General features: G+C 40.4%; 1 protein-coding gene across 1 annotated transcript in view; it reads left to right on the plus strand.

Annotated features, from left to right (window-relative positions):
• The window catches only part of GRIN2B (glutamate ionotropic receptor NMDA type subunit 2B), an 820,631-nt gene that overhangs the window by 170,905 nt on the left and 626,546 nt on the right, over window positions 1–23,180 (plus strand). The window contains exon 3 of the mRNA XM_077276818.1: window positions 17,578–17,991. Within this exon, the coding sequence (XP_077132933.1) occupies window positions 17,596–17,991 (396 nt within the window). The 5' untranslated portion in view covers window positions 17,578–17,595. The remainder of the gene's footprint in view (window positions 1–17,577; window positions 17,992–23,180) is intronic.

A 23,180-nucleotide genomic window follows, 5' to 3' on the forward strand; every position in this document is an offset into this window, starting at 1 on the left:
TTTTAGATTGTGAGCCCCAATGGGGACAGCGATGATAATGTATGCAAACTGTAAAGAACTGTGGAATATGTTAGCGCTATATAAAAATAAAGATTATTATTTATTATACCCATGAATTGTAAGTGATCGGTGCAGGAGGTGAAAGAAATGGATATCTTTGATATCTTTCATTGTTCCTGTGACATGTTCAGGGCCTTCAATCCAAGAGGCAGCAACACAGCCTGCACCATGTTTCACTAGTAGGGTGTACTTGTTCTTTATAGGTGTAATTTCATTATCTATAAACCTATGCTGGCATCCATCGCCAAAAAGCTCTAATTTGGTTTAATCTGTCCACAGACCATTTTCTCAGGAGGTTTGTGGTATATGTAATCTTTGGCGAAGTTCAGTTGCACTGTTTATGCCTTTTTTAAGCTCCTCTGCCTTTACTTATAGAGCCAAAGGCATCTGGTATAAGCTGACTCTCACTCCAGATGTCTCTGTCACAGCCTAAAGTTCTTTTCGTGTTGCACTTGATCTTTTTGACACACTTTCTATAAAACTTTTGTGGTTGTTTTTCATCATTTTTCCTCTTTGCACCGTGACCTGGAAGGTTTTTGACTGCTTATGAATAGCAAGCTTCTTGATAAGATTTCAAACTGTTGAAGCACTTTAGAGACTGGCTTGTATACTTTAGACTGCTGGTGCTTGGTGAGAATAGCATTTCTGGTCAGATCAGCTAGCGCTCTTGTTTTTGCCATTGTTAACAAGGAACAGGGAATAAAACCAACCTACTTAAGCATCAACACCACTATATATGGAAAAATAAAAGGGAACCTGAAAGTTGAGTCATGGTGTCTGAACCACGGGGAGCATGAATCAAGCACTACCACCATCATTTCAGCCAGATATGCATTTCGTGCAGTTTTTGACCTGGACTTTTTAGCCAGTAAACGTTATCTAAAAAAAAACTTTCACATGAATATAAAAGTAAAACTAGAATTTGTTCAATTTGGCTGGAATGGACTATATGAGAAGTAAAATTTGGAGCGCATGCTGCTGGAAAATACTTCTGATGGCAGGGCACATATCCTAATAATGGTATTTGAATATAAGTGTAAAATAAATCTCCTGCACAGGATATTGTGACATTTCTTAGTTCTACTCTGTGAAAAAGAATGTTCTAATATAAGGCAACAGAAGATGAATAAGAGACATTCTTTATTGCGATTCGACAAGGGAAATATCTGGCCTTGTCAAAACGAGGATTTCTGCCATAAATATCAAATGCATGAAAAGTTTGGCTTTTGGTCCTCTTGGAGAAGGGGGTGTTTGATCAATGGTAAAATTTGATCTGTTATTTTTGCATCCCAATTTTTGGAGCTCTCGAGGCTCATCTTCTGCAAACACTTAAATGTCTGAATTTATCAAATTGAATGCATGAGGTTTTTTTAATATGCTAGAAGCTTACTTACTGGAAATGAATTTTTCTCAGTCAATAAGACTGATTATGTACAGTGACAAACATTGCAAGCACTCAGTCCTATTCCCTGCAGCGGCCTTTGTTGGGAGGTGGGAGGCAATAATGTATAAGAACACACAGACTTCCATTCTTTCTGCATTTCCCTGCATGGAGTGGGAGAAAGAAAAGAAGTAGAGACAGAAAATAAACCATTCTCCTGCAGTTTCCTGTGTAGAGAGTAGGAGGGAATAAAGTGGATTGCCATAAAAATGTCAAGGTTAATGAACACATATGTAGCATTTCACTCACACGCTGTATTGTAATAATGGAAGTTGTGCTAATATAATTATAATTACTCTATAAGTCACGCCATCAAGTGTCTCTGTTCTATTTCTTTTATTAGCACTTTCTTTTACATTTATATTTATCAGTCACTGACAGTGCTGTAATAATTAATTGTGCCACATTGACAGTATCTGGCTTGGCTTCAGATTAATATACCTTGGCATTTGTGTAATAATCATTTCACGTACTAGAATCGGCATATTAGTGGGTAAATTGTCATACTCCGGTTTCCTTAGGACCGTGACCATAGGAAAAATGAACACTGAACTTCTTTCTGAGACCATTTTGAGACTATACACAAGATGTGGCAAAAACAATTGGGCTTGAAATTGTAGGATATGTTTATCCATCAACAGATTTTGTTTTGCAGGCCACCATGATAAAGGAACTTCCTACCAGGTTTTCCCAATATAAACACGGCCACCACCTTTAAGGCCTCTTTTACAGTATTCTAGTAAACTGGATATAAGTCCCCAATCCCCTCTGCAAAGCACAAAAAATACCTTTTATAATCCCCCATACAGCATGGTCCAGACTGTTGGGCATCGCTGGTCTTGCTTCAGTGCCACTTCTCTCCTCACAATCTCCATCCTTCTGCTGGCTTCATGTGGATGACACGACCCATGTTATCCACACAGTGTCCCCCAATCATGCTCCATACATTGCGGAGGGCAAAGCAAAGCACTGTAGTGTGCATGCGCCACAAAAGTCCAAAGAGTGCCGATGGCTCAGAAGTAAAGCTGGTGTAATTTGCCAGAATATACCCCGTCCCTGGCTATTTTACACCCCTGGGGGGTATATTCTGGCCTGGAGGGGTATAATGTGGCCTAGGCCAGAATATACCCAGGGCATACTCTGGCCTAGACCACTTTACCCCCAGGCATAGTCTGGGACAGGTATATTCTGACCTGTTACACTGGCACATGCGCATTACAGTAATTTGATGACAACTTCCTTTTTAAGGGTTTACCCACTTTTGCAACTATTTTTTTATTACTTGAATGCATGTATGATTGAAAAAAAGCAACTTTGCACCTAGTTTTGATTTCACGTTGTTTTTGTCCACAGTTTCTATGCAATCCCATGTGTATTTATGGTTACAGGCCAATGCAATGTAATTAATCTGATCCTGCAGTTATAGTCCCCTCCTTCTGTTCTTTACTTCTTTCTAACCAATCCACCATAGATTACCTACAAGTAGGGGACATATCTGTTCTGTGAATGCAGGATTAGAGTCCTCAGGAAGTGTGTGCAATCGCTGTCAATGTAGAAATATAGAAATACATGGGAGCTGCAGACTCAAAACAGGATATTTCTAATAAAAATGTATTCAGAGTTCATTGGAAATCCAAAGTGAATTTTAATTAATAAACTTGTTGCATGTAGTCTTGATCTAAAATCTCAATGCAAGGGTGGGTTCATAGCGTATATAAAATAGCTCAGAGTTTCATCCATAAAAGTGGAACTCTTCTTTTCTCACTTGTCGTAGATATACAATATATTTTTTAAAGCAGAAATTATTAATCATTTACATGACCTTTTACTGTTTTCTGTTACAGAATTGCAATGTTTCTATAAAAAAACAGAAATTATACTGTTAGTATTAGAGATGAGCGGATATCTTCGGTTCCCTCCTTATTAGGCAAGCTATAGCGCTTACAGAAAAAGCTGCATCAGAAACCCGGCTAACTGGAGCGCTCCTGATAATATGCTGTCCGGAGCTGCAGCTGTATGTGTCGCGGGTGTGTGACAGTCACAACACACAGGCTGTCCATGCATACATGTCACACAGCCGCGACACATGCAGCTGCGGCACCGGACAGCTTATTATCGGGAGCGCTCCAGTTAGCCTGGTTCCTGATGCAGCTTGTTCGGTAAGCGCTATAGCTTGCCTAATAAAGAGGAAGCCGAAGATATCCGCTCATCTCTACTCAGTATGGCATTTGACTTTTTTTACACACCCATAGCCTTGAGTGGGTGAGTTTCATCCAATTTAGAGAAGAAACTAGCTGCGATTTTTTTCACGCGGATTCGGTCAGTGAAAAAAATTCATCTGCACTCCCCATTTATAACAATGGTCCAAGTGCTGTACATTTTTTTCACCAATGGCACGCGGATGAAAAATACTGTTGTGTGAATGATCCCCTAAGTGTATTCAATTCCTATTCAATCCGATGAGTTTCCATGGTAACAGTCTTTAATAAGGGAAGGCTTTGTAGTAGCATCTTCATGGCCTTGTACTGGAATGATTGACGCTATAGAACTGACTTGTCGCACTTGAGATGCATTTTGATTCTATAGTTTGTGATGTAATATAGAAATAAAGGTGAGATAGCCCAGTGGTTAATGGCATGACTGGGAAGGTACCGTCATCTCAGGATCATCTTCAACAGGCAGGATCAGCAGCGATACAGTAAGCAAACTGGAGAACGTGGAGCAGGATCATCCTTCTATGGAAACCTGAGACAATGGAGATGAAATGATCCTGATCGTTATTAGCTATCAGGCATTTAAGGTCTTGGTTTGGCATCTATTCAGATGGCTGAGATGCAAATAGTTCATGGACAGCAGTTCAAAGATTGTTTTGTGATATGAGTGATGTTGGAGGAGTTAAGCAGTACAGAATCAAAGCTTCCTTATGTTGCAGAGTTAGCTATAAAAAAAAAATAATCATTCAAAGTTTAAAAATGGTCCATGGATAGAACATTTATAGGGTTAAAGGTATTTATAATAACACAACAGTCATAAAAGCATAAGTGATGATCATAAATAAGCCCATCCATATAGAAAAATCAAAAATCATGGTTACACTACTGTACAGTAAGCACCAACAGCCTCGGTGCCTTGTACCTCCACTAATTATGGAGGTGATGGTGGTGCCCGATGAGGTACTGCTTCAGAGAAATGTAGTTTTTGATTGTTTGTGCTTTTTTTTAAAGTTTGTTCCATTTACATGAACCCTTTATGGGTATGTAGATTTTTAGTGTTTGCTCTTTGTATTTTTAGTCTCTTTGTTCAAAGAGACATAACTTTCTGATTTCTCCATTGAGTTAGCCATGTGAGGGAGAAGTTGTAGCTTTGGAAGACACCAAACAATGTACAGAAAAATGATTAAAAAATTCCAAGTGTGGTGAAATTGGTGAAAAAAAATACAATTCTGTCATTGTTTTCCTGTGTTTTTGATATTACAGCATTCATTCTGCAGTAAAAATGACCTAGTAATATGGTTCTCTGGGAAAGTACAATTACTGTAATACCAAACATGAGTTTTGTTTAGATTTTAGTGGTTAAAAAAATTCAGAGCGTATTAAAAAAGAAATGTTTGTTTACTCGCTTTCTAAAATGCAAAATTGCTTTTATTTTTGTTTATTTATTTATTTTTCTATTTTGGGGGTACATGTAACGCTTAGGTTGCTTTTTATTGCATTTTTGGGGGCGAAAGGACAGCAAACAAAATAACAGCAAATTTGGTTTGCATTTTTTTTTTCTTTTTGGCATTTAAATACCTTGTCAGACATTATGATACCATATGGTTTTTTTTTACTTTTTTATTTCTTTATTCTTGAAGGAGGCGAAAGGGGGTGATTTAAACCTTCAGATATAACTTTTTTATTTTTTTTTAAAGCAAGTTATTTTTTAATGTTCTTAGGGGACTTGAACCTTTGTTTGATTGCTTATGCTACATATAGTGATACCACAGTATTGTAGCTTATAGAGAAACTGGAATTCTCCTATGAAGCTCAGCTTGAGGACTAAGATGGCAGTCATAGCTACAATGGTAAACTGTAAGTGACACACAGGACCGCAGTCATGGTTGTGGGGCTGAGTTCCACTCCCTGGCACCCCAAAAATTAACAGTGTCCCTGTCCATCAATGTTGTGCTGAGTGCATTGCGGTATACTCACTTTCAGGTCAGAGGCCTCCGTGGCATCCGCATTCTTTGGTCTAGGATCAGCCACACACAAATCAGGGGACACTCGCTTCTTAACAAACAGTTCAACTTTACTTAACATTTGGAGTTCAATTAACAGTATGTTTCCATGTTCTCCATTAATTCAGCCTGAGCTATCTATTCGATTACTGGATCCTTCAGCTCCTGGGACATTCTATCCAGCTCCGCAGCATTTTCAAGACCTGTCCCGTTTCCCCCACATGCTTCCCCATCTGGCTTCCACTTCAAAGAGAATGAGGCACGCTTCCCAGTGTCAAGTTCGGGCCTTAGGTCCCAAACGTTACAGGAAAGATCACTGAATATTGTTGCTGATGTTATAATACTGCCAGAACAGTGTGTACTTCTCCTGTTCTCAATCTCCATCCCTCTGGCCTTGAACTCTGATTGAAACTTTATCTAACTCTCAATCTAATCCAACTAGGAAGTGTTTCCCTTTTTAATGACCCACCCCCTTCCCATGCTGGGCTGGCCCCAAACATATTAACTGTATCTAAACCTGTGCACTAGTTCCTATAACTAAAATGCCAACAATTGCATATTTCCCTTTCTTACTCTAAACTATCAGCCCTATATTATACCTTATGTCTTCATGTATCTAAAAAAGCCAAAAAACTGACTGACACATCCAGTAAGAAAATACAATAAAATCACACATTAGAATATGCTTCTTTTAAACGTTATGATCAGGGCCTGAGGCGTATGAAAGTCTGTGTCACACCCTTACAATCGCATCACAGGGTGCAAATGGAAGCTGGTGGCTCTGTCAGAAGTTGACAGCAGCATTTTAATGGTCAAACTGCAGCAATTGGTGCAAACCCTGGTCACTTTAGTTATAGGCATATGACGGCGATGTAACTTAGCTAGCATCTCCTGGTATGAAGCAAACTCAGCTCCTAAACTGGCTTCGCGATAGCGACAACGATGCCGATCGCTGCAGCGTCGCTGTTTGATCGCTGGAGAGCTGTCACACAGACCGCTCTCCAGCGACCAACGATGCCGAGGTCCCCGGGTAACCAGGGTAAACATCGGGTTGCTAAGCGCAGGGCCGCGCTTAGTAACCCGATGTTTACCCTGGTTACCAGCGTAAAAGTAAAAAAAACAAACAGTACATACTCACCTGCTCGTCCTCCAGCGTCTGCTTCCTGACACTGACTGAGCTCCGGCCCTAACAGCACAGCGGTGACGTCACCGCTGTGCTTTCACTTTCACTTTAGGGCCGGCGCTCAGTAAGTGTCAGGAAGCAGACGCTGGAGGACGAGCAGGTGAGCATGTACTGTTTGTTTTTTTTACTTTTACGCTGGTAACCAGGGTAAACATCGGGTTACTAAGCGCGGCCCTGCGCTTGGTAACCCGATGTTTACCCTGGTTACCAGTGTAAAACATCGCTGGTATCGTTGCTTTTGCTTTCAAACACAACGATACACAGCGATCGGACGACCAAATAAAGTTCTGGACTTTATTCAGCGACCAGCGACATCACAGCAGGATCCTGATCGCTGCTGCGTGTCAAACGAAACGATATCGCTAGCGAGGACGCTGCAACGTCACGGATCGCTAGCGATGTCATTTCGTGTGAAGGTACCTTTAGTATTGTGTTATCACTGTAATCAAAGGATTGCGTTATCAATTTTCCTTGATGAACTAGTCAGTATTATAAAAAAATAAGTATATAATAAAACAGATTCTTCTATGATAAATATATTAAAAAAATCCCAGTTTTAATCATGCTAAAAAATTTACTTCTAAAAAAAAAATACAACCTGCAAAACAACACATATTTTACTATAAATCAATTTAATTATGTTATTTATCTCAGTTGAAGAACACAGCAAAAACTTTTTTTTTTTGGAAACAATACTAGTATTATTTTTTAATTTTTATACCACCTCACAAAAATATAAAATAGAGAATAACAAAGGCAAGCGATAAAAGCAGTCCAAAATGGTATCAATAAAAGCACAAATTGTTACACAAATACAAGACCTTACACAGCTCTGCAAGCAAAGAATTAAAAACCAAATTAAATGATAGGAGGCACAAGTAGAAATGCAGAACAGGGGGATACTTGCTGCAAAACAACAGAACAACACACCACTCAAGTTGTTGAAAAAGATTATGTAAATAAATAGTTATTTGCCCAAACAATATCCCTTCAGTGCCAAAAATCCTTACTTTTCAGATATATAGCCTCTTACAGCAGTGCTTCACAATCATACCAAAAATATACCTTAATACTCAGTAAAAGTCAGGTAATTTATCTTACTGGTGAATAGGTATCCGTAGCTCTGAAGTGGCTCACTGAGTGGAGTGGCAGTTACGATGAGAAAGAGAAAGCCATCCGGTTACTGCAGGCTTCTGTAAGTAAATCTTCCTGAGCGCTGCCAGACTACCAAACCATAGTGTGTTCAATCTACCGCGAGACCCTCCCCCTACTTTTAGACCAGCTTAGAGCAGTAGGGAGTGCCCCAGACTACCAACTACAGTGTGTTCAATCTACCCTGAGACACTCCGCCAGCTCTTGGATGAACCAGTTTGGAGAAGTGTGTACAATCTACCTTGAAACACTCCCCCCAGCTCTTAGATGGACCAGCTTAGTTGGAAGCATCTCAGACTACCAACCACAGTGTGTTCAATCTACCCTGAGACGCTCCCCCAGCTCTTGGATAGACCAGTTTAGGGCGTGTGTACAATCTACCTTGAGACGCTCTGCCAGCTCTTAGATGGACCAACTTAGTAGGAGGCATCTCAGACTACCAACCACAGTGTGTTCAATCTACCCTTAGACATTCCCCCAGCTCTTGGATAGACCAGTTTAGGGCGTGTATACAATTTACCTTGAGACACTCCCCCTGCTCTTGGATGGACCGTTTAGAGCAGTGTGTACAATCTACCTTGAGATGCTCCCCCAGCTCTGGGATAGACCAGTTTAGGGTGTGTGTACAATCTACCTTGAGACACTCTGTCAGCTCTTAGATGGACCAACTTAGTAGGAGGCATCTCAGACTACCAACCACAGTGTGTTCAATCTACCCTGAGACATTTCCCCAGCTCTTGGATAGACCAGTTTAGGGCGTGTATAGAATTTACCTTGAGTCACTCCCCCTGCTCTTGGATGGACCGTTTAGAGCAGTGTGTACAATCTACCTTGAGACGCTCTGCCAGCTCTTAGATGGACCAACTTAGTAGGCGGCATCTCAGACTACCAACCACACTGTGTTCAATCTACCCTGAGACATTTCCCCAGCTCTTGGATAGACCAGTTTAGGGCTTGTGTACAATCTACCTTGAGACACTCCCCTAGCTCTTGGATGGACCAGTTTAGGGCGTGTGTACAATCTACCTTGAGACACTCCCCCAGCTCTTGGATAGACCAGTTTAGGGCGTGTGTACAATCTACCTTGAGACACTCCCCCAGCTCTTGGATAGACCAGTTTAGGACGTGTGTACAATCTACCTTAAGACACTCCCCTAGCTCTTGGATGGACCAGTTTAGGGTGTGTGTACAATCTACCTTGAGATGCTCTGTCAGCTCTTGGATAGACCAGTTTAGGGCTTGTGTACAATCTACCTTGAGACACTCCCCTAGCTCTTGGATGGACCAGTTTAGGGTGTGTGTAAAATCTACCTTGAGACACTCCCCCAGCTCTTGGATGGACCGTTTAAAGCAGTGTGTACAATCTACCTTGAGATGCTCCCCCAGCTCTTAGATGGACTAGCCTAGTAGGAGGCCTCTCAGACTACCAACCACAGTGTGCAATCTATCTTGATTCACTCCAACTGTACTTGGATGGACCAGCTTAGAGTAATCAGATGGTGTATCAGTCTACAAAAAGTAATGTGCACAGTTGATCCTGACACATTTCCCCTGTTCTTGGAAAGACTACCAAAGCTAATGTGCAAATAGTAGTTGGAAGAACATTTATTAAATATTAGAAGGGGTTAGGAACTGGAGGAACTGCAATAGAAAGATCAAAAAGATGTGACCCATGTATTTTCACTGCGCATTATGCACTCTTTATGCAATTTCTATTGTGAGACTGACAGTCACTTTAAATTTAACCTTCAGCAATAAAACATATAATGTGTAAGTTGCATTGCAAACTAAACTATATCATTACATTCTCATTTTAATGGAAAAGATTTGAAATAAATTTATCATGGATAGGTCAGCATAAAAAGATACCTTTTATTGTCCTCCAAAACATGATCAAAATATGTTTTAGAAACCTCTTTGAAAGGATCTCTCAAGTTGTATTTGAAAAATGAATATGTAAAAATTTGCAAAGACAATCATTGTATTTGTATATGCCACAAATAACTGCAGTACCTAAATGATGCTACCATAATACCCAAATTTCAGTACTTTATAGTGCTGTAATAACAGTGCCATACACTTCTGTAGATGAGCAATGCTTGTTGGCTTCTATGCTAAGCATAACTGACTTGTGGTTATACCCCACTGTGAATCGTCCTTGTAGAGGTCGTGAAATGATGGAGGCTTGAAGGTATTTGTCCGTTGTGGTTCCTTACAACTTACCCTGGTTTTGTTAAAACATGAAAATATCATGTTTGGAGAAATGTGGATGACTGCAGCACTGTCCATTTATAAGCTGACCATAAATGGTGGTCGTGTAGCATGTTCATTGCAACTATCTTCAGGTCAGTGATCTCACCAAGCAAAAATAATTATAGTAAAGCAATAAATTGCAATTTTTGTTCTCAAGATGTTCACAACTCTGTAATTTCTGCCATTTGTATCAGTCATGACACTATACTCGGGCTGAAGGCCTTTATCAGGAGGTTTGTGCCGTCTGATCTGTTTGCTACATCACTGACTATTGAAATGAATTATCATACTTCACTTAACCTTAAGTTAAACAGAATGCAAAATCCGAAGAGCCGAGATTTTCATCTGCACACAGAACACGCGCTGCGCTTGCCAGATGGACAGTCCAAGGTTTTGAAGTTTTGCCTCTGGAAAATTTTGTCTCTTGCGTTGTCTTATTTTTCCTTTTGTGATTGCAAAATGCATTTTTATGTATCTGTTTTGTGCTATATGTTACATAAACTCTTAACAGATGCATGTTATGATTTCAGTATCTGTGAATTAGCATCATGTCCAGTGATCAAAGAACAGACCAGTTGGGTCTTCTAACTGGCTGGAAATAGCAATATTTGCTTGGCTGCAGAATGAGTTTCTAAATGGTTTTGAAATATTCCCTGGAAATAAATGACCTCTTTATTATTATTTTTTAACATGTTGACATATGCTAAATATAGATAAACATTTACCATACAGGGCAACATTAGTATAGGGGTGCCACAGAGACCAAAACCCAAGTGGATGTCTCCAAGGTGCACCTAGAGGACACTCCTACACATGATATCCAACATAAGAAAAATTGGAGCACAGTCCAAAAATAAACAAAATATAAAATTATTAAAGTAACAAATAACTCATAATAACAGACTAGGATCAGGTAATCAAGACAAAGACAATAGTATCCTGACTGCAAATACTTACCCATGGCGTTAATTTTTCTTATGTTGGATGACATATGCTAAATACACTTGTAGATCAAATATTCTTATATGATAAACAGATGTTCAACATGTTTTACAAAATTAGTATATTATGGAGTGTATAGATACATTTCACATGCTCGTCAATCAACTAGACAGCACGGACTGAGGTCTGCTGAACAAATGACGCTTTTTGTTGTAGCTGACTTTGTAAATGAAGCTGCCAATACAGACTAGGTAGTGTTGATGAAATATATTGTTATTTAAAATGCAAATGTCGGGTGTTCGTTTTCACCAGCTTGACTGGGTCGCTTCTCAGACTTGGAATAAAGTATTGGATGCTGCATTTTTTTCTCACCGTCAGAGCGAGAGAAAAAATAATTCATCAGAACAGCCCTAGTGGCTGTCCAATTAAAAATCAGCCTACACATGTCCGATTTATACCCTCATCTACATGAGCTCAATATCATACATGACCGAATATACTTAAGAAGAGGAGTGAGGGCCCTGCTTGCAGGCTTACAATTTATGATAGTGCACTCCCCAACATTGAAATTGCAGCTCCAAGAAGGAAAAGTTGTTTATTATGGAAATGAGAGGATGATAATTATATGCAAATGATGAAAACATGGAAGCAAAATTTCAAAACATGTCGATTTATTCAGAATAGGGTATACTCGCACATGCACGCCTTGTCTCCTATCAGTGAGGTTATTAATGGTTGTCTGGGGAATGTTCTGCCACACTGAATGCACTTGGACATGCAACTAATCATGTTTTGCTGCTGGCAGCTTCCTTTGCAATTGCTGACCAATGACATCCCAGATGTGCTCGATGGGAGACAAGACCAGAGACTCTGCAGGCCATGGTAGCACATTTAGTTCATGCAGGTTCTGGAACAATTGGGAGAAATGACTGTACCACTAATTCCAAGATTGATTCATTCTGTACTGCAAGTGAAATGGGATTTCACATATCAGACTTAAAGGCCTCTATACCTATTAGACTAATGTCGTCCGAGCCTGCAGGCATCAGTGGGTTCAGCTGATTTTCAAATGTGTTTGGTGGTGCCAGCCAGCTGAAAGTCAGAAGTGATGTCTATTGACATGTTCAATTTTCGACTACCAATCACCAATCAAACGGCTGCGCTGACTTTGGTCTTGATAAAAACACAGTGGACCTATACCAGCAGATGACATGGCTCCCCAAACCATCTCTGATTGTGGAAACTTCACACTAGACCTCAAGCAGCTTGGATTGTCTGTATCTCCACTCTTCCTTCAGACTATAGGACCTTGATTTCCAAATGAAATGAAAAATGTACTTTCATCTGAATACAACACTTTGGACCACTGAGCAACAGTTCAGAAATGACCAAACAGATAAGCGAGGGGGAGGGGTGTGTCTATATGTAAAATCATCCTTAAAACCCATCCTGCGTGATAATATAGGTGAATTTAATGAAAATGTAGAGTCCCTGTGGGTGGAGATAAGGGGAGTGGGAAAAAATAATAAATTACTGATAGGGGTTTGTTATAAGTCTCCAAAAATAGTGGAAGCAACGGAGAATATCCTCATAAAGCAAATAGATGAAGCTGCGACTCAAGGAGAAGTCATTATTATGGGGGACTTCAACTACCCTTAAATAGATTGGGGAACAGAAACCTGCAGTTCCAGCAAAGGTAATCGGTTTTTGACAACTATGAGAGACAATTACCTTTCACAACTGGTTCAGGACCCAACAAGAAGGGGGGCACTGCTAGACCTAATATTAACCAACAGGCCAGACCGTATATCAAATATAAGGGTTGGGGGTCACTTGGGGAATAGTGATCACAAAATAATAAGTTTTCATGTATTATTTAATAAGATGTGTAGCAGAGGGGTTACAAGGACACTAAACTTCAGGAGGGCAAATTTCCAACGGATGAGAGATGATCTTGGTGCAATTAACTGGGACGATATCCTGAGACATAAAAATACACAAAGAAAATGGGAGACATTTATTAGCATCCTGGATAGGACCAGTGCACAGTATATACCGTATGGGAATAAACATACTAGAAATAGGAGGAAACCAATATGGCTAAATAGAGCTGTAAGGGGCGCAATAAGGGACAAAAAGAAAGCATTTAGAGAATTAAAGGAAGTAGGTAGTGATGAGGCATTAAATAAATACAGAAAGTTAAATAAATTCTGTAAAAAGCAAATCAAGGCAGCAAAGATTGAGACAGAGAGACTCATTGCCAGAGAGAGCAAAAATAATCCCAAAATATTCTTTAACTACATAAATAGTAAGAAACTAAAAAATGATAGTGTTGGCCCCCTTAAAAATAGACTGGGTGAAATGGTGGATGAGGATGAGGAAAAAGCCAATATGCTAAATGACTTTTTTTCATCAGTATTTACACAAGAAAGTCCCATGGCAGACAATATGATCAGTGATAACAAAAATTCCCCATTAAATGTCACCTGCTTAACCCAGCAGGAAGTACGGCGGCGTCTAAAAATCACTAAAATTGACAAATCTCCGAGCCCAGATGGGATACACCCCCGAGTACTGCAGGAATTAAGTACAGTAATTGATAGACCATTATTTTTAATCTTTAAAGAGTCCATAATAACAGGGTCTGTACCACAGGACTGGCGTATAGCAAATGTGGTGCCAATATTCAAAAAGGGGACAAAAACTGAACTCGGAAATTATAGGCCAGTAAGCTTAACCTCTACTGTGGGTAAAATCCTGGAGGGCATTCTAAGGGATGCTATACTGGAGTATCTGAAGAGGAATAACCTCATGACCCAGTATCAGCACGGGTTTACTAGGGACCGTTCATGTCAGACTAATCTCATCAATTTCTATGAAGAGGTAAGTTCTAGACTGGACCAGGGGAACCCAGTGGATGTAGTGTATATGGACTTTTCAAAAGCTTTTGATACGGTGCCACACAAAAGGTTGATACATAAAATGAGAATAATGGGGATAAGGGAAAATATGTGTAAGTGGGTTAAGAGCTGGCTCAGGGATAGGAAACAAAGGGTGGTTATTAATGGAGCACACTCAGACTGGGTCGCGATTAGCAGTGGGGTACCACAGGGGTCAGTATTGGACCCTCTTCTTTTTAACATATTTATTAATGACCTTGTAGGGGCATACAGAGCAGAATTTCAATATTTGCAGATGACACTAAACTCTGCAAGATAATCAATACAGAAGAGGACAATTTTATATTACAGGATGATTTATGTAAACTAGAAGCTTGGGCTGATAAATGGCAATTGAGCTTTAATGGGGATAAATTTAAGGTCATGCACTTGGGTAGAAGTAATAAGATGTATAACTATGTGCTTAATTCTAAAACTCTGGGCAAAACCGTCAATGAAAAAGACCTGGGTGTATGGGTGGATGACAAACTCACATTTAGTGGTCAATGTCAGGCAGCTGCTACAAAGGCAAATAAAATAATGGGATGCATTAAAAGAGGCATAGATGCTCATGAGGAGAACATAATTTTACCTCTATACAAGTCACTAGTTCGACCACACTTAGAATACTGTGCACAGTTCTGGTCTCCGGTGTATAAGAAAGACATAGCTGAACTGGAGCGGGTGCAGAGAAGAGCGACCAAGGTTATTAGAGGACTGGGGGGTCTGCAATACCAAGATAGGTTATTACACTTGGGGCTATTTAGTTTGGAAAAACGAAGACTAAGGGGTGATCTTATTTTAATGTATAAATATATGAGGGGACAGTACAAAGACCTTTCTGATGATCTTTTTAATCATAGACCTGAGAGAGTGACAAGGGGGCATCCTCTACGTCTGGAGGAAAGAAGGTTTAAGCATAATAACAGACGCAGATTCTTTACTGTAAGAGCAGTGAGACTATGGAACTCTCTGCCGTATGATGTTGCAATGAGTGATTCATTACTTACATTTAAGAGGGGACTGGATTCCTTTCTTGAAAAGTACAATGTTACATGTTATATATACTAGATTCCTTGCTAGGGTGTTGATCCAGGGAACTAGTCTGATTGCCATATGTGGAGTCCAGAAGGAATTTTTTTTCCCCAATGTGGAGCTTAAGGTACCTTCACACGAAACGACTTAGTAACGATATTGCTAGCGATCCGTGACGTTGCAGCGTCCTGGCTAGCGATATCGTTTAGTTTGACACGCAGCAGCGATCAGGATCCTGCTGTGATGTCGCTGGTCGCTGAATAAAGTTCAGAACTTTATTTGGTCGTCCGATCGCCGTGTATCGTTGTGTTTGACAGCAAAAGCAACGATACCAGCGATATTTTACACTGGTAACCAGGGTAAACATCGGGTTACTAAGCGCAGGGCCGCGCTTAGTAACCCGATGTTTACCCTGGTTACCAGTGTAAAATGTAAAAAAAACAAACAGTACATACTTACATTCGCATCCCCCGCCGTCTGCTTCCCACACTGACTGAGCGCCGCAAAGTGAAAGTGAAAGTGCCCTGCTACTGCCGGCGCTCAGTCAGTCAGTCAGTGCAAGAAGCGGACGCCGGGGGACGCAAATGTAAGTATGTGCTGTTTTTTTTTTTTACATTTTACGCTGGTAACCAGGGTAAACATCGGGTTACTAAGCGCGGCCCTGCGCTTAGTAACCCGATGTTTACCCTGGTTACCCGGGGACCTCGGCATCGTTGGTCGCTGGAGAGCGGTCTGTGTGACAGCTCTCCAGCGATCAAACAGCGACGCTGCAGCGATCGGCATCGTTGTCGCTATCGCTGCAGCGTCGTTTCGTGTGAAGGTACCTTTACTCTTTGCCTCATGGTTTTTTTTGCCTTCCTCTGGATCAACATGTTAGGGCATGTTAGGTTAGGCTATGGGTTGAACTAGATGGACTTAAAGTCTTCCTTCAACCTTAATAACTATATTACCTATGTTACCAGTCCTTTTTCTCCTTCGACCAGATAAAATGCTTATGGTGTTGTCTATTAATCATGAGTGGCTTGAAACAAGGAATGTGACACTTGTAGCCCATGTTCTGGATACATCTGTATGTGCGTGTGGTGGCTCTTGAAGCAATGATTCCAGCAGCAGTCCACTCTTTGTGAATCTCCCTCAAATTTTTGAATGGCCTTTTCCTAACAATTCTTTCAAGGCAGCTGTTATCACTGTTGCTTGTGCACCTTTTTCTACCACACTTTTTCCTTCCACTCAGCTTACTATTAATATGCTTGGATACAGCACTCTGTAAACAGTCAGCTTCTGTAGCAATGACCTTTTGTGGCTTACCCTCCTTGTGGAGTGTGTCAATGACTGCCTTCTGGACATCTGTAAAGTCAGTAGTCTTCCCCATGATTGTGGAGCCTACTGAAACACACTAAGAGACCTCTATAAACTCTTAGGAAGCCTTTGCAAGTGTTTTTGTTTATTGTTCTCATTTACTGAGAAAATGACTTTTGGGCTTTCATTGGCTGTAAGCCATAATCATCAACATTAACATAAATAGACACGTGAAATACATCACTCTGTTTGTAATGATTCTATAGAATATATGAGTTTCTCTTTTTGTATTGAAGAACTGAAATAAATTAACTTTTTGATGATATTCTAATTTTGTGAGAAGAACCTGTATATATTATACAATTTTATCAGATTTTGGACCTTAGAACTACATGTTAAAAGATGGAGATGTAAAAAGCCTATTATGCTTGGATGTAATACTGATTCCTAAATGTTAGTATCTGCAGATGTCCAGAATGCCTGCCTGATGGTGACTCGTCCTTTCTCAGACTTCCCTGCTGCGCTTATGGCCGTGCTGGGACAATGGAGAGCACTAATAATAATACGCAGTAAATATCCCTCATTGTGCCCTGATTTCAGCTGTTCCTTATAGGGTGCAGGTGAATCTCTTGATTATTTCATGTTGTTGATTATAAAAATTCATTATTAGGTCAATCCAATCATTTCTATTATAATTCATGAACTTCTAAGCATGTATCAAGCGATAACGGCCATCATCATGTCTAGGTACTGAAGGTTTGTCTACTTGATTACATCAGTTTCTAAATCCTCATTATTCTGAGGTTATGGGAGGCCACTATTAGAATACAAGATAAGCTTTATCTGTAAATCTTACAGTATAGCAGTCGGCGATTACACAGTGTTTAGGGTGTATGCTACTTTATATTTGTTGTGGAATACTGAGCATGTTGTTGTATCTCTTGTATTAATGTGCACTTTGTGGCTTACGCAAAAATATATTATTAATATTATCACAGATTATGTGTATAACTGAGAATCATACTAATCTGCCAATTATATTTTTCTTGTCTTTCAGGGAGAGTAAGAGTTGAAGATGAGGCCTACAGAAGCCTGCTACTTCTTAAAAATCAGCCTCCTGATTCTTTTCTATGTGGGCTGCTTTGCCCAGAAACACCCCAGTATGGACATAGCCGTAATCTTGGTAGGCACCTCAGACGAGGTAGCCATCAAAGACGTTCACGAAAAAGATGACTTCCACAATTTATCAGTGACACCAAGGGTTGCTTTGGTTACTATGAATGAATCAGATCCTAAGAGTATCATCACGCGAATCTGTGACCTCATGTCAGACAAGAAGGTGCAAGGGGTTGTATTTGGTGATGACACTGACCAGGAAGCTATTGCTCAAATTTTGGACTTTATTTCTGCTCAGACCCTCACTCCCATCCTAGGCATTCATGGTGGATCATCAATGATAATGGCTGATAAGGTAAAGTACATTATTTCTCTTGGTTATTATTGCAAACCAGATTGGACCATGAACTAGTTAAATCGTGTTTTATATATTCAATGAAATTTGCAGCGTCATTCAAATTTCTAACAGTGAATTGTAAAAAAATATAATTTAAGGAGCACTGACATAAAAGTTTATAATGAGAGATGAGCAAATGTTTTCAAAGTACAAATCTCCAGCTTCAAATTTTCTCAGAATTTTGATATGTAGCGAATCAGCCCACATCGAATAGCAAGTGCTTCAATTGCCCTGAAAAGACATGTGTAACATTCTGAGGTCTCCTAGGACTGTTTCCAACTTATCAAAGTGACATCAACATACATGGCTATAGGTAGATGGCAAGTAACTGTTCTTCATTGTTGTCCAGTCACCCACTAGCTGTAATATTTATTTAGTAATTTATGTCTTTCTTTGTTGCTAAGCTGCTTCTCACTATACAGATTCAGCAATAAATGGTTGCTGAATTCCTTGCTTTGGCTTGTTTATAGGCTAGGATAGTCCCTCCTGATTGGCTGTGCTATACCATGTGGTGTGATGACTCTTTTTTCAGTGTGTAAAATGACGGGTATTTTAGGCTATCCACCCCAATTGAAGTGCAAATTGTTCAAATTGGCCAGGATTGGTGAATCCTAATACTTAAATACAAATTTGATTCACATTGAATTGATTTGCTCACCTCTAATTGTAATTTTAAAGGCAACCTCTCAGTTTCCTCAGGTCCTCCATATTGTCGCCATATATTTATTGATCCCTTTATACCCTTCCTTATAATCCCCTTTTAGTGGCTCATTGATTTCTGCTGAAGGCTGAAATCTATTTCATAACTAGGTTCGCAATATACAGTGAGTGATGAGCCATGGGGGTGAAGCTTTTCCCTAACCAATCATTCCACTAATCATATTATGACACCCCTGTAGGCGTGAATGACATGATTTGTACGAGCGGTGTCACTGCCAGGTGTTTGCGAATAAGTAAGCAGGATGTACATACTCTGGCTTCATCAGTGCACTACGTATGCCCATGGTGGAGCGGTAACGCAGGTCTCATCTAGCCGTTACTGCCGCTTCCAGCATCACTACTGCCTCCCTGCACCTGTGAAAACGGGGAGCACACACCCGGCTTTACTGCATATTGCCACAGAAGCAGAGACTCACGCCAACAGGGGAGTAATAACAGGAAAAGCCCCCACAACTAGTCACCTACTAATTAGCAGATATTCATCGAAGATATAAAATTCATTTTAGCCATATGCAGAAATCAGTGAGCCACTAAAAGTGCTTCAAAGGAAACAATAAATACATGGCAGTGGTTTGGGGGGCAGCATTGTAATATGATATTAGTAAATGGATTGAGAGTCACATCATTTGTTCGCTACCATGTATACAATCACTTTTTCAGTTAGATGCAACTGGTATGCCATGACCATTACAATTACCGTAAGTATTTAGTGAAAAAAAATCATGTTTTAATCAAAATATGGCACATAAATTGAAATTCAGACGATGAAAACAAATTCTGATTACGTCCAACTGAGACAGATTTGGAAGGGGAGACACATTTTGGAAGAGTAATGTTGGAGAAAGGATTGTTCACATGATTAGTGTTACATTTCTGTTTACAGCAATGGATTGTATACGGCACTCAAAGTCATTGGAATAGGTGCTCAAGTAGGGTATCCATCCCAAAATCAATATACCGTAAGTAAAAAACTCGGCACTCAAAATGTATCGTGTTGAAAAAAAAAGGTTCCAATTTATTTTGCATACAGTAATCAATTAAACGTTTTCGGTCTGGGTATAGACCTTTATCAGAAACTGGAGCGGGGAATATGGTGACGCAGCTCGCCATATTCCCTGCGCCAGGACACATGATTTATTCATCAAGCGGAAAACAGAATATACAACGGGTTATCATATTAACCCTAACCGCTACACCGGACTACATTTACCCGGTCTGTTTATCAGACCCACGGCACTGGTAACTTTCTCTGTTCTAGGACACGTGGTTCCCTAAACAAGCAGCATACAGTTTCTGATGAAGGTCTATACCCAGACGAAAAATGTTTAATTGATCAATGTATGCAAAATACATTGGAACCTTTTCCAATACAATACATTTTGAGTGCCGAGTTTTTTACTTACATTTCTGATTACACTCACCTTACTTTCATTTTTTTTCATCTTTGGCCAGGTCTCTCACTAGTGTCCATGCTCCCTCTTTTGGCCAGACAGGCTTGTGACCTCGGCTACTATACACTGGCAGCAATAGTACCGCAGTCACATGCTTGTATGTCCAGAAAAGTGATGCAAATGGCAGCACTGGAGGAGAATTGGAGGGGGATCAGTAAGGTGATTAAAAACAGTTTAAGCAATATCAGCCATTTCTTTTTTAAAAATTGGAATGTATAACCTGTTTATTGTTTCATCCCCCTTTATTCTCTAGGGTTATCCCAAAGGACTGCAAGTAAACATATGGTTATTGTAACTCAACAAGATATGGCAGAGTACAAAAAATATTTAAGTTTAAGACATTTACCAGGACTTTGAAATTGATGGCCTGTTTTTATGATAGGTCATCAACATCGATTGGTGGGGTCTGATGCTCCCACTCATCAGCCGTTAGCAGCTCCTATGGTGACAGGATATGCCCAGTTTGTGGGGCCGCATCACCACAACTCTCCACACTGCATAGTGGCTGTTCTAGGGTACTGCAGGCTGCAGGTACCACCATCAACAGGTCTAGGGGGTTGTCAGACTCCCTCTGGTCTGTTACTGATGACCTATCCTCAGAATAGGCTATGAATATCAAAGTCATGGACAAACCCCTTTAGACAAAAATGTTGTACAATCACATGCTTGAAATATTCACAATGTCATCATAGTTAGTAAGTCAAATAATCTCTGCTTTATACAAGGCAATCAGTGATGCATCTATTACGATCAGCAACGAGAGGGTAAAACACTTCAGGGCACCTTTATCTGCAAACTATCAAAATAACAGAACAGTCCTCCTCCTTTCATAATAACATGACTCTGTGTAATATTAAAAGGATCTGATCCACTTCTGCCACATAGACTGTCTACTATTACCATAATTATTAATATTTGCCAAATGCCAGAATAATGAGAGAATGTTAAGGCATTAGTATTTGGTACCATTGTGTTGTGAATTTGCTTTTTGCTCCCTCTAGTGGTTACTAGTTTTTTGACTCTGATTTTTCTGTCATTCCTTTTATCCGCACCTGGGTCGTTAGTTAGGGGTGTTGCTATTTAAGCTCCCTGGACCTTCAGTTCAATGCCTGGCAACGTAGTTATCAGAGCTAGTCTGCTGTGCTCTTGTCTACTGATCCTGGTTCCAGTTATATCAGCTAAGTCTGCCTTTTGCTTTTTGCTATTTGTTTTGGTTTTGTATTTTTGTCCAGCTTGTTCCAAATCTATATCCTGACCTTTGCTGGAAGCTCTAGGGGGGCTGGTGTTCTCCCCCCGGACCGTTAGACGGTTCGGGGGTTCTTGAATTTCCAGTGTGGATTTTGATAGGGTTTTTGTTGACCATATAAGTTACCTTTCTTTATTCTGCTATCAGTAAGCGGGCCTCTCTGTGCTAAACCTGGTTCATTTCTGTGTTTGTCATTTCCTCTTACCTCACCGTCATTATTTGTGGGGGGCTTCTATCCAGCTTTGGGGTCCCCTTCTCTGGAGGCAAGAAAGGTCTTTGTTTTCCTCTACTAGGGGTAGCTAGATTCTCCGGCTGGCGCGTGTCATCTAGAATCAACGTAGGAATGATCCCCGGCTACTTCTAGTGTTGGCGTTAGGAGTAGATATATGGTCAACCCAGTTACCACTGCCCTATGAGCTGGATTTTTGTATTCTGCAGACTTCCACGTTCCTCTGAGACCCTCGCCATTGGGGTCATAACAGTTTGCCAGGCCCGTATTAAATGTTTAATGCATTGCAGAAGAGGGATTATAAGAAAGAAGATTCAGAGTTTTTTTTTTTTTCTTTTTCCCCTTTACCTCAGAGTGGCTATGCTTGCTGCAGACATGAATGTCCAGACCTTGATTACAAGTGTGGACCAGCTGGCTACTCGTGTGCAGGGCATACAAGACTATGTTATCAGAAATCCTAGGTCAGAACCTAAAATACCGATTCCTGAACTGTTTTCCGGAGACAGGTTTAAGTTTAGGAATTTCGTGAATAATTGTAAATTGTTTTTGTCCCTGAGACCCTGTTCATCTGGAGATTCTGCTCAGCAAGTAAAAATTGTTATTTCGTTCTTACGGGGCGACCCTCAGGATTGGGCTTTTTCGCTGGCGCCAGGAGATCCGGCATTGGCTGATCTTGATGCGTTTTTTCTGGTGCTCGGTTTACTTTATGAGGAACCCAATCTTGAGATTCAGGCAGAAAAGGCCTTGCTGGCTATGTCTCAGGGGCAGGACGAGGCTGAAGTGTATTGCCAAAAATTTCGGAAATGGTCCGTGCTGACACATTGGAACGAGTGTGCACTGGCCGCTAATTTTAGAAATGGCCTTTCTGAAGCCATTAAGAATGTTATGGTGGGTTTTCCCATTCCCACAGGTCTGAATGATACTATGGCACTGGCTATTCAAATTGACCGGCGGTTGCGGGAGCGCAAAACCGCAAATTCCCTCATGGTGTTGTCTGAACAGACACCTAATTCGGTGCAATGTGATAGAAAAACCGCAAATTCCCTCATGGTGTTGTCTGAACAGACACCTGATTTAATGCAATGTGATAGAATCCTGACTAGAAATGAGCGGAAAATTCATAGACGCCGGAATGGCTTGTGCTACTACTGTGGTGATTCTACACATGTTATCTCAGCATGCTCTAAACGTATAGCTAAGGTTGTTAGTCCTGTCACCGTTGGTAATTTGCAACCTAAATTTATTCTGTCTGTAACTTTGATTTGCTCACTGTCATCTTATCCTGTCATGGCGTTTGTAGATTCAGGTGCTGCCCTGAGTCTCATGGATCTCTCATTTGCTAAGAGCTGTGGTTTTACTCTTGAACCATTAGAAAATCCTATTCCTCTTAGGGGTATTGATGCTACACCATTGGCAGCAAATAAACCGCAGTATTGGACACAGGTTACCATGTGCATGACTCCTGAACACCGCGAGGTGATACGTTTCCTGGTTTTACATA

The sequence above is a fragment of the Ranitomeya variabilis genome, chromosome 8 (assembly GCF_051348905.1).
Source record: "Ranitomeya variabilis isolate aRanVar5 chromosome 8, aRanVar5.hap1, whole genome shotgun sequence".
Taxonomy (NCBI): Eukaryota; Metazoa; Chordata; class Amphibia; order Anura; family Dendrobatidae; genus Ranitomeya; species Ranitomeya variabilis.